At 41.3% G+C, this 13,095-nt stretch overlaps 1 protein-coding gene across 1 annotated transcript in view; it reads left to right on the top strand.

The window, feature by feature from the left end:
• Window positions 1-8,241, top strand: part of CIART (circadian associated repressor of transcription) — a 22,420-nt gene extending 14,179 nt beyond the window's left edge. The window contains exons 3-5 of the mRNA XM_089657021.1: window positions 1,014-1,092; window positions 2,273-2,408; window positions 3,062-8,241. Coding sequence (XP_089513147.1) covers window positions 1,014-1,092; window positions 2,273-2,408; window positions 3,062-3,583 — 737 coding nt within the window. The 3' untranslated portion in view covers window positions 3,584-8,241. The remainder of the gene's footprint in view (window positions 1-1,013; window positions 1,093-2,272; window positions 2,409-3,061) is intronic.
• The last annotated feature ends 4,854 nt before the right edge of the window (window positions 8,242-13,095 follow it).

Below are 13,095 nucleotides of genomic sequence, written 5' to 3'. Positions count from 1 at the left end.
TTTTGGGGTTTTTTTACGTAAGGTAAGCAGCTCCAGCTCTCTTGTTGGTGCGTAACAGTTGCAGGGGAGAGGAGGGAGCGCCAGCAATGCCTGGGCTATGGGTGACGTCATCACGCTCGCAATTCCCAGCCATTGTGTGCTCCCTGTATGGGGGCTGGAGCTGTAGGATCACGTGACTGGACTGAAAGTAGTAGTGTTTTGGAGGGTTTTTTACATAAGGTAAGCAGCTCCAGCTCTCGTGTTGGTGCGCAACAACTGCAAGGGAGAGGAGGGAGCGCCAGCAATGCCTGTCCTATGGGAAACTATGGTGACGTCACCATGCTCAGAACTCCTAGTCATTGTCACACTGGGATCACGTCGCTGGACAGGACTGAAAGTACAGATCTTTTTTTTCCATAGAGTAGGCAGCTCCAGCTCTCTTGTGTTGGTGAGCAGCAGCTACAGGGGAGAGGAAGGAGCGCCAGCAATGGCTGGGCTATGGGAGCTTAGGGGTGACGTCACTACGCTCAGAATTCCGAGTCATGGTCGTATGCTCCCTGATACAGAGGAGCCAGAGTTGTAGGATCTCGTGGCCGGAACGTACTGAATAAAGTACAGATCCTTTTTTTTTTTTTTTTTACATGGGGTAGGCAGCTCCTGCTCTCTTGTGTTAGTGTCAGCTACAGGGGGAAGGAGGGAGCGCCAACAGCAGCAAGGTGGTGGGAACCTATGGGTGACGTCACCACACTCGGAATTCGCAGTCATTGCTGTGCGTTCCCTGACACAGGGGAGCCAGATCTGTGGGATCACATGACCGGAGTGAACTTAAAAAAAAAAAAAAAAGTACAGATCTTTTTTACATGGAGTATGCAGGATAGGTAGCAGGAAGGGTCCGTATTAAGAATATTGAGCAGGAGTTCCACTTTAAAGGTTTTTTTTGGGAGTGGCAGGTGCAGGAACACCGAGAACTTGTGGTCTGCATAGCAGATTGCTATAGCTGATGTACTCAACGTTTTGTTTCATTTTGGTTACAGGCCTGAGCACTTTCCAGCAGAGTGTGGCTATGGATCGGATACAGAGGATCGTTGGCGTTCTTCAGAAGCCAGAGATGGGGTGAGTGTTTATTGAGAAGATGCTTGTGATATCATGTCACCCATTCCTGGCCATCTGTTCTTTCTGCTGATTAGACCTACACCAGATGGCCTAAGGTTTGTGAACATCCAACTATCACACCTACCTATATTGCCAAGTTTGTGGACACCCCTCCCAATGATTGAGTTCAAATGTTTCCGGTGAAGGGTACTGTTAATGCTACCTCATACAAAGACATTTTAAACATTAGTGAACCCCCACCCTTTGGTGAAGGCCTTTTTTCTCTTCCGTCATGTACAAAGCCAGCTCCATAAAGAAGTGGTTTGACCAGTTTGTGTGGTGGAAGCCTGACCTCAACCCTACTCAATACCTTCGGGGGGGAATTGGAACGTTGATTGCAATTCAGGTCTTCTCATCCAACATCAGTACCTGACCTCATACATGGTAGCCAGTTCCATAAAGACATGATTTGACCAATTTGGTGTGGAGGAACTGGAGTGTCCTGCACAGAGCCCTGACCTCAACCCTACTGAGCACCTTTGGGGTGAGTTTGGAACACTGATGGTGAGCCAAATCTCAATCGGCATCAGCACCTGACCTCAGAAATCGTGGCCAGCTCCATAAAGACATGGTTTGACGAGTTTGGTGTGGAGGAACCTGAGTTTCCTGCACAGAGCCCTGTCCTCAACCCTACTGAACACCTTTGAGATGAATTGGAACATTGATTGCAAGCCACGTATTCTTATTCAACAAAAGTACCTGACCTCATAAAGACATGGTTTGACCAGTTTGGTGTGGAGGAACTTGAATGTCCTACACAGAGCCCTGACTTCAACCCTACTGAACACCCTTGAGATAAGTTGCAATGCCAGTTGTGATCCAGATCTTCTCATCCAACATCAGTACCTGACCTCATAAATGTTCTTTTGGCTGATTAGACATACATTACCCCAGACACCCTCCATACTCTTGCTGGACGTCTTCCCAGAAGAGCAAAGGATGTTATAGCCACAAAGCCACTCTGTATTAATGGCTTTGGTTCTAGAATTAGATGTTCAACAAGCTCCCGTAGGTGTGTGATGGTCAGGTGTCCAGAAACATTCAGCTGTATAGTATATTTCTATCCAATTGCACCCTTGATCATATTATGTAGCCTCCTTCTATGACACCTTCATCTCACCTCAACCAATTTACTTTCCAGAGAGCGTTACCTGAGCACCTTACTACAAGTGGAAATGATGTTGAAGATTTGGTTCCCCGGGGTCAGCAGCTCCTCTTCCTCCTCTTCGTCCTACTCAGACTTTGACATGGAAGAACCTCAGCACAAAATGGCCAAGGTAAGGACAACTATGAAGACAGAAAAGGTTGACCCTATTGGTTTTGGGGAATATTTACTACTGTATGTGTACTCTGACCATTGTCATTGAGTGAGAAAATGAGGGGAATCAAAATTTAGACTTTTCTCCAGAACATGAGGAAGGGGGAAGTCATCCAGTGGGGATTTCCCTTCACTTTGGGAGATTTCCTCTAAATTCCTGTGAAATTTCACCAATGGTACACAGAAAAAACCTGGCAGGGGGTTTAACTACACTATCCAACTTGGCTTATAGACTCACTTCAAATATGTCTTGGCATTGGCCTCTTGAAGTTCCATGTATATTAAAAAAAAAAAAAATTAGACTGGGAGAAAAAGCAGCACAATGTGCTAACCAAGATGAGAACATGCTGATAGGATGAGAGTAGAGTGGTGGAAAGATGAGCCCGTCGGTCTACTGCTTCTCATTTCACTGTCCAGTCAAAGGCTAGGGAAGGGACAAGACCTGTTGGTATTAATTGCAGAGGAGAGAAATCAGGCAGGTAGAGCAGATCCATGAAGTATTTTATCTCTGTACTTAGTAGTATGCCCAACATTCACCTTTAAATTACGTTTGATCTTTTCCACCACCTTTTTGTCTTTAAATCCATCTGATGGTTTTTGTTTTTTTTGCAGCAGCCAAATCTTGTATCTGCTGGACAGAAAATCTGCCCTTTAAGACCAGTTCGTCCTTCAAGCAGTCCGACTATGAATAAACCACCAGAATGTCACACCTTAGCCCCAGTTCATAGAGACTGTGTGTGCTGCAAAGAAGTTTTGACAGAGTGGCCAACCATGAACTTGACCTGGATGCACACCGCGCCCATCTGCAACCCTCCTCTAAGCCAGGTGGACCTCCATCTCAACACCACTGTAGGCCAGGATTTGTTTTATCCTAATGGCAACAGCTGTGGCATCATTTTTGTGGTACAGAAGAGTCAGGCGCCGGTGTCCCCAACAGTGGAATCTGTAGACAGCGAAGATAAGCCTTTAGACCTTCGATATTACGGAGAGGGCTCACAAGAGCGTCTATCTCCCCGGAGTCGGAGCGCTCCGGCCATAGTTGACCTCCACGACCGAACTGATGTTGGGCAGTTGAAGTCTCGTTCACGTTCGCTCACAACATTCACGTTGACCTCCGGAGGTGAAAATACCTAAATCGCCTCATATCATGTCTCCCACTCAGTTCAAACTCTCCATTGAGATCACATGGGCCACCAGTCTTGGAAACGGGGAGACCCAGTCGAAATAGGGGGAAAACAAGAGAGGACAATGTTGCATTGTATTGTTCCATGTGAAGCCTTTTTGTTAAGGCTTTAAGATTTTGTTCTGTTACACTGAGCTGAATTCCAAAGAGATGCAAAAAAAAAAAAAAAGATGGACGCCCTACGTCCAACAAAGGCATCTTGAAGGGGAGTGAACAGCAATATCTGTTGTCTTTAAGTGTATTGTCTTCAAAAAAGCATTTTTGGCATGTTATCTATATAGAGATACAAACTATAGCTTGTGGCCAAAATGTTTCCTTTTTATATATACAAGATTTTATGTGGTAACTTACATTCAACACTGCTTGAAATAGAGACCAAACCATTCAAATTTGAAAGAGCGAAAAAAAAATTGAGCGTCCTCCAAGGAGAAATTTTATGAAGGGACGAATGTTGGTTCCTGAGGTTCACCGGTGAGCTCCTCACCTTCTCTGATAAAGTGAGCTTAGTGTTCTGTTGGGTCACTTGTACTTTGGAAATGGCAAAAATTTGTTGGATCGAAGACGTGTTTGCCGAAAATTCCCTGCAAACCACTTGCCTATCCATCGTTTCTAATGGCCATCTCTTTGCTTGACGTTGGCCAACGTCTGCCGCCTTGAGATTCCGAGGGTTAGAAGTTCCAGGAATGTTTTTCAGCCAATGTGCAGTGGATCAAAGCAAATTCCCTTGACTTGACCTCGCCTTTTTTTTTTTTTTTTTTTTTTTTTTTTTTTTTAAATGGGCTCCCAATGACCCCTCTGTCGGCCATTTTGGGGTTTATTTTTTTTTTTATTAAAGGCAAATAGGCTTTTCAGGTTGCAAAGGAATTTTTAACTTGGCTTTGTGAATGGGGTCGAAAATTCACTTTGCAAAGAATACCCACTCAATCCAAAAAAATAAAGTATTTAGCTTGCACATGATTGGATGTTGGAAGTCAGCAGAGCTCCAACAAGCTAAGGCAAGGTCAAATTCCACTGTAAAATTTGCAGCCTATTTGCCTTTAGTATATCGACCCCTTTGTCTCACTGAACTGAAAAAATGTAGGCAAAACGAAATGTAGGCAAAATATTTTATTTTTACATTTCATTACAGAAATATTTCAAGTGGAACTGCCATTTTTTGTTTTGGATAGAGCGAGGAATGGGTTAAATGGCTGTCATGTTTCGGGTGGGGGGGTGGTTCATGTCTCTAACAAAAAAATCCTGAAAGGTCTTTGCTCCAAAATTGAAGCCCAGTTTAAATCTGCTAAATACATCCCAGGTAGATCAGAACAAAAGGACTTCATAGTTTTTAAAGTAGAAAATTCTTTCCTCTGCCAGCCTTCTGCAGAGAAGAACTTTCTCTGTATGGAAGCGGTGGTCTCTCCGCAGAGGTCCACACGCCCCCCCTGCCGAGTCAGGCCTATAAGGCTGCCATCAGCGAGGACCTTGCTCCTACTGATTGGAGATGTCTCGGAGAGCATGCTGAAGGCTGGCAAAGGGTAGACTTTCCTACTTGGGCTATAGCTGCTTTCTGAAGAAACCCAACTGATGCACCTGGAATGATTAGTGGATCAAAACGAAGTTCAGTTGGAATTTTTGGTTGGGCAGGTTTTTTGGAATTCTGTTGAAAAGTTTCATCTTTTGTATGACAAAGCACAATTATTTTGGGTATTGTTGCCTTAGTTACACATTATTTATGCTGCCATTTTGTGCTCGAAAGCAATAGCTGTGATCCTGCAGCCTCGGTGTTCGGGACAGACCCATGACAGCGGTGGTTTCTGGGAGGACTAGAGGGCTAATTCCTGTCTTATTTGCAGCAGTAGCTTCAGTTGAGTGTATAGCAGTGGGGTTCACGATAAATGAACATTGTATGCATGTTTGGTTTTTTTTGGTTTTTTTTTTGTACCAACTCTGTTGCATGGGAGTCCCATGGAGGGTGGTAGATGGGTTCCCATGACTCTTCCCATAGGTGTTCAGTATTGTCTGTCTAGACAGATTGTTCTTCACGAATGCCAAATCAACGTTGGCTATAAATATGAAAACTTCCAGGGAGGCCATAGTGGTTGGATAGGGTTATTTTTGCTGCCAGCATATTTTAAAGCCAAAACTTCCTTTTGGATAGAGTGGAAATGGATATTTGGTTTCTAGACCAGCCTTGCTCGACACTTTTTAATCCAGAGAAACTCTTGAAATAATCTTCAGCGGTTGGGGAACTCTTCCCATGACTTGCCTTTTGGAGGGCATTAGGAGAAGGCCCCTTACATTAAGTGGCCAGTGGGAAGAATGCCCTCTTCTGTTGGTGGTCATTGGGATCAATGACCCTTGGTGATCAATGGGAAGAATGGTCCTTTACATTGGTAGCCAGTGGGAAGAATGCCCTCTTCTGTTGGTGGTCATTGGGATCAATGACCCTTGGTGATCAATGAGAAGAATGGTCCCCTACATTGAGTGGCCAGTGGGAAGAATGCCCTCTTCTGAGGGTGGTCATTAGGAATAATGACCCCCTAAGTGGTGATCAGTGAGAAGAATGGTCCCCTACATTGGTGGCCAGTGGGAAGAATGCCTTCTGAGGGTGGTCATTAGGAATAATGACCCCTAAGTGGTGATCAAGGAGAAGAATGGTCCTTACATTGGTGGCCATTAGGAAGAATACCCTCTTCTGTTGGTGGTCTTTGGAAACCATGATACTTGGTGATCAGTGGGAGGAATGGGCCTTACATTGGTGGACTTTGGAAACTATTATTATTATTATATAGTATTTATATAGCGCCACAAGGTTTGCTCAGCGCTGTACATTATAGGGGGGGACAGTACATGAGACAATACAGTAACAGAACAATACACGAGGGGTTCGAGGGCCCTGCTCTTTCGAGCTTAAAATCTAGGAGGGAGGGGATAGTGGTACAGGAGGAAGTGGCTGTGGGGGATGAAGTGGTAGGAGGAGTGGAGGAGAACGGCTGTTAGGTGAGGGCGGGGTAGGCTTCCCTGAAGAGATGGGTTTTCAGGGTGCGCCTAAAGGTGAGGAGGGTAGGTGACAGTCTGATGGATTGGGGTAGTGAGTTCCAGAGGATGGTGGAAGTCCTGCAGTCCGGCGTAGGAGAAGGAGACCAGGGAGCTAGAAAGTAGGAGGTCTTTTGAGGAGCAAAGAGTATGGGTTGGGTGGTATTTGACCATGACCCTTAATTAATGATCAGTGGGAGGAAGGGCCTTACATTGGTGGCCAGTGGGGAAAAATGCACTTTTCTGTTAGTGGTCATTGGGGATCAATGGGAAGAATGGTCCTTGCATTGGTAGCAATTAGGAAGAATGCCCTCTTCCGTTGGTGGTCTTTGGAAACCATGACACTTGGTGATCAGTGGGAGGAATGGGCCTTACATTGGTGGCCAGTGGGAAGAATGCCATCTTCTCTTAGCGGTCATTGAGAATGACCCTGATTGGTGATCTTTGGGAAGACTGGTAATGACATTAGTGGCCTGTGGGAAGAATGCCTTCTGTTGGTGGGCAAGGGGAAGAATGTCCTCTTCTCATGTTGGTTATTGAGAACAATGGCCCTTAGTCGATGCTCATTGGGAAGAATCCCCCCCCCCTTAGAGTCTGTTAAAAGTTAATTGGTTATGTACCTGGCTCTGCCAAGTGGTGATGGACCAGGAACTACGAAAGCAACACAAGATGGGAGGTCAATTGGCTACAACTTCGCAGTCGCTGGAGAAACCCTGGTTGAGAATGGCTGATCTAGACCCATAGGATGGATTGTTGGGTCACGCTACAGTATCTGCCCATTTATACTGTTGCATTTTAACACGTGTTACAATGCACTAAATCCATATGTCTAAGTTCCTTCCATTTTTAACAAAAAATCTAGGTTCTGTTTTTTGTTTTTTGCTTTTTTTTTGTTTTCTCATGTTTTAGTACATTCAGAGGTCCATAGAAGTCGATGTCAAAGCATTAACACTCAAATAACATACTTTTGATGTATTGACAACATATCTTAATGTGTCTGGGTCTCCAAAAGCCTAAATTCAAAAATGCATTAGAAAAGCTACCAAAATAAATGCACATGTATACGTCTAAATGGGCCTAAAAAGTTAGTGGGAGAGGAGCAAAGGCCAAAAAATAGGTTAGATTTGTGTGCCTATTGGTAGTTCCGTTTTAAGCCTGAGGTCTATTGGCCCTATGGGTGGTGGTCTATAGACATAGGATTGTTGCCTGAGCTGGACAAAATGGGCCGGATGGGATCCTTGTAATCTCTCATCTATGGGTACCTTCAGCCTGTAGCAATGCATTTTAATGTTTGAGTGGCTTTTTTACTTTTTTTTTTTTTTCCTTAGCATTCTCTTAATACGAATGGACAACAATGCGTGACGCATTGCCACAGGTGGGGAGCGGGCAGCCGCATTTAATGCTGTTTGGGGTAATTGAAGTTACTCTATGCACTGAAACGTTCTATGCAGTTTTGCAACATTTGTAAGATTTGGGGAGCTGGGATTAAAAACAAAAATTATTATAAAAGAATGACATCTCAATGGTTTCAGCGTATTTCTGATTTGTATAACTGACAATAAAGAAGGGCATTTTGTGCCAAGTAATTACACATTTTGTGACTCCTTTTTATTCTGCCACGTGTATTATTTTACTTTATTATTTATATTTATTATTATTTATATTTTATATTATTTATTTTTTATATTATTTATTTTTTATATTTATATTTTATGTTATTTATATTTATTATTATTTATATTTTATATTTATTTTTTATATTTATATTTTATGTTTATATTTATTATTATTTATATTTATTATTTATAATTATTATTTATAATTATTATTATTATTTATATTTATTATTATTATTATTTATAATTATTATTATTATTATTATTTATTATTATTATTTATATTTATTATTATTTATATTTTATTATTTATATTTTATATTTATATTTAATATTATTATTTATATTTAATATTATTATTTACTTTGTGTTGCAGCAATTGGTAGACCGCATTTTATTACCTGTATAGTACGCCCCTTCATTTTTCCCACTAAATGGACCCTTTATTACCAGCCTTTCTCAACCCTTTTCTAGGGACGCACCGATATCGGAGGCCGAATTGTATCGGGCGAAAATGGGGGTTATCGGCATTTTGCTGATTGGGGGGAGGGGGAAAGCAGGTGCTGGTAATGGCTGGCGATAAACGTGCAATTTTTACCATGTTTTGGTTAAGTCTTTCTATTACAATGGATTTTTATTGGTATCAAATCAGCAGAAAAATCCTAGGATGAGTCTTTCATAGGTCATGTGACTCAAACGCATCAAAAACACAACATGTCGGCGTTTTTACATGTTTTTGCTGTTTTCAATGCATTTCAGCCCTGGTTCACACCAATGCAGCCTGTGTTTTTTGTCTGTTTTTATAGTACATTGTTTTTTGTTTTGTTTTTTTCGTTTTTGTTTTTTTTTTTTTTTGGGGGGGGTGGTTTTTGTTTTTTTTCGGGGGTTTTCCTTCTGTTTTTTGGTAGGTTTTTCGTTTTTTTGGGGGGTTTTGGGTTTTTTTCCCTTCGTTTTTTTTTCTTTTTTGTTTGAGGAAGCATCAGCACAATCTCACTGATATCTATGAATTTTCATATATAAAAAAAAAATCCATCATATTCCTCTGATAGCATATTTATTTTACCCTTTTCCCTCCTTTCTTCTCATCTCTTTACTCAATATATTGACAAACAAACTTAACCCCTCCATAAGAATACAATACCCATTTTATCGATTACCGTCCCCCACCCCTCAATCTCCCCCCCAGTGCATTGTGTTTTTGATGTGGGTTTTTTTTTGCTTTTTTAATTATTTCTTTTGGCAGACTTATTGCTGGGCAAATTTTAAAAACGCTTCAAAACCGCACTACATGTGTTTTCTGCAGCTTCTCCATTGAGGTCTGTTGAACCAAAAATGCAAGGTTTTGTGTTTAAAAAAAAAAAAAAAAAAGTTCTTTTTTTAAAACGCAGCAAAAAAGCATATGTGTTTCTGTAAAAAGCCCTAAAAAACACATTGGTGTGAACCAGGCCTCAATGGGGAGGCGAGTGGGTTTTTTTTTTTTTCTACCAAATACAGGTGTACCTCAGTTTACGAACACCTCAGTTAATGTAATTTTTGGTTTACGAATGAAAATAATGGCCCAGTTTACAAATTTTTTTCGCAATACGAGCGGTTTCATTAGTTTTCAATGCATTTACAAATTTTTTTTTTTTTTTTTTTTAACCAGGTCTCTGTACAGTACTATGCTTTTAAAGTGTACTTTATAAAGTGTTTTGAACATAACTTGTTTGCCTTTTTTTCTGACCTCCAGAACGGATTAATTTGGTTTTCAATGCATTTGCAAATTTTTATTTATTTTTTTTTTTTAATGTCCCTTTTTTATGCCTTTTTAAAAGTGCACTTCATAAAAAAAAAAAGTCAAACTTTTATCTGTTCAAACCTCTTTCTGAAGTGCACTTTTAAAAAGGCATAAAAGGGACATTAAAAAAAAAAAATAAAAAAATTTTTTGCAAATGCATTGAAAACCAATTAATCCGTTCTGGAGGTCAGAGAAAAATTTTTGACTTTTTTTTTTTTTTTTTTTTTTTTTTTTTTTTTTTCTGACCTCCCGGAGCAGATTAATTGGTTTTCAATTTTTTTTTTTTTTTTTTTTTTTAATCATGTCCCTTTATGCCTTTTAAAAGTGTACTTCATAAAGAGGTTTGAACAGATAAAACTTTTTGACTTTTTTTTTTTTTAAGTACACTTTTAAAAGGCATAAAAGGACATGATTAAAAAAAAAAAAAAAAAAATTGCAAATGCATTGAAAACCAATTAATCTGCTCCGGAGGTCAGAAAAAAAAAAAAAAAAAAGTCAAAAATTTTTTTTTTATCATGTCCCTTTTATGCCTTTTAAAAGTGTACTTCATAAAGAGGTTTGAACAGATTAAAACTTTTTGACTTTTTTTTTTTTTTATCTGTTCAAACCTCTTTATGAAGTACACTTTTAAAAGGCATAAAGGGACATGATTAAAAAAAAAAAAAAAATTGAAAACCAATTAATCTGCTCTGGAGGTCAGAGAAAAAAAAAGTCAAAGTTTTCTCTGACCTCCGGAGCGGATTAATTGGTTTTCAATGCATTCCTATGGGAAACTGCGTTTCGGTTTGCGAATTTTTCGCAGCACGAACAGTCCCGCAGAACGCAGTTAAATTCGTAAACCAAGGTACTCCTGTATACACCAAAAATGCCGCAAGCAGGTTTTTTAACTTGTCAAGAAAAATGCAACAGACCATTGTAAAGACATACATTGAATTTAAAGGGATGCTTTTTTTTTTTTTTTTTTTTTTTTTTTTTTTTTTTCCTTCTTGCGTTTTGGACGCAAAAGCGCTTCACAAATTGCTCAGTGTGAAAGCAGCCTATTGGCCAAAGGTTCTGAAAATAAATTCATATTAATTTTACATTTGGATTAATTAAAACGTTGAATATAAAATTAATATAATATATAAAAAAAATATACTTTTTTTTTTTCTTTTTTTTAATTGTCCTTTTTTTTTTGGCCAAATGCATCCTGAAGTTTCGGTACAGAATTTTTTTCATTTTGGGGCATAGCTACTTTTTACCCCAGGGGGTCCCCTAAAATTTCCAGGTCTTGGGGAACCCTTGCTAAAACCAGTTCAGTGGGGGTGGGAAGGAATGTCCCATTGGTGGTCCGTAGGAAGACCCTGCAACCCTTACAGATGGCTACAAACTTGCTGCTGGCTCTAAGTGGCACTGGACCCTGAAGTGTGTAAGTACCATCAGATGAGAAGTCAAGTGGCCACAGCTTGAGGAACCTTTAGGGTTCAAAGGAATCCTGGTTGGGAATGGCTGCTTTATACCCCATACCGGAATATTCTAGGGAAACTAATGTCCACTACGCTGGTGGACTCCTGACATAAGGGCCAAGTATATACTGGTACAGTAGGGTACGCTTGCTTCCCAGTGTGCCATTCTCCAGCAATGATTGGTGCAAGCTCACAGGTACCTCTGTTCCCCACCGCCATTTTTTTTAAGGTGCCACTCTCCTCTTCTGCCATTGGGCAGCCATATATAAAATACAGTCATGGCCAATATTGTCCCGCCTGAATTTGTCAGATCACGCACCACTTCACCCAGAAAATTGTTGCAATTACAAATGTTTCGCATTCTCTTGTCTATTTCTTTGGTTTCTATCGGTAGGACACAAAAAGCCAAATCTGACGCATTCCACACAAAACCCCCCAAAAATGGGCTGGACAAAATTGGCAACCTCCATGTAATATTTGGTAGCACACCCCCTGGAATAAATAACTGAACACAATGGCTTCCTGTTACCGTCAATGAGTTTCTTCCACCTCTCTACTGGAATTTTGGATCGCTCTTCTTTCACCAACTGCTCCAGGTCTCTCAGATTGGAAGGGTTCCTTTTCCCAACTGATGGTTTGAGATCTTTCCATGGAAGCTCTATGAGATGGAGATCTGGATACATTGTTGGCCAGTTCAGTCCTCTCCAGCACTTTTTCTGAAACCATTTCTGGGAGCTTTGGGTCATTGTCCTGCTGGAAGACCCATGACCTCTGACGGAAACCCAACTTTCTGACACCGGGCCCTACATTGCACCCCCAGCATTCTTTGGTGGTCTTCAGACTTCGTAATGCCATGCACACGGTCAAGACATCCAGTGCCTGAAGCAGCAAAGCAACCCCAGAACATCAGTGACCCCCCACCATGTGTGACAGGAGGGACTGGATTCTTTTCTTTAACCACCTCCTGCCCACCATATAGTCCAATGACAGATGCAAGGCGGTTCTCTCGTTCTGATAGGACGTCATATGACGTCCTCCCATTCTCACTGCGCATGCGCGGCTCGGAGCGCGCAGTGATCGGCAGTGCGCTGTGTCCCTCAGACACAGCGGATCACCGATCACGGAAAGAGCCGGAGATGTCTGCTCGGTCATGTGATCAGCTGTGTCCAATCACAGCTGATCACATGTAAACCGGGAAATGCCGGTTATCGGCATTTCTCTCCTCTCGAGCCGTCACACTGACAGAGGAGAGCCGGTAATCGGCTTTCCGCGGAGGGGACATGTACAGTGTGCCCTGATGATCAGTGTGGCCCCAGCAGTGCCACCTGTAAGTGTCCAGTGCCACATCAATGCCACATATCAGTGGCCATCTGAGCTGCCTTTCAGTGCCCATCAGTGTTTGGGTTTGTTGAGTTTTTTGGGGGGGTGTTTGGGTCTTTTTTGGTTTGTTTTTGTTTGTTGGGGTTTATTTTGGATTTGTTGGTTTATTTTGGGGATTTTTTGGGGGGGGTTTGGGGCTTTCTTTGGTTTTGTTTTTGTTTTGTTTATTTTTTTGTTGGGGGTTTATTGGGGTTTTTTTTTGGGGGGGGGGTTCTTTGGTTTGTTTT

This window comes from Staurois parvus, unplaced genomic scaffold, assembly GCF_062004578.1.
Source record: "Staurois parvus isolate SC_StPar_1 unplaced genomic scaffold, SC_StPar_1.0 ptg000956l, whole genome shotgun sequence".
NCBI classification, from domain to species: domain Eukaryota; kingdom Metazoa; phylum Chordata; class Amphibia; order Anura; family Ranidae; genus Staurois; species Staurois parvus.
The sequence above is the reverse complement of the archived record's forward strand: the minus strand, read 5'-3'. Positions and strand labels throughout refer to the sequence as shown.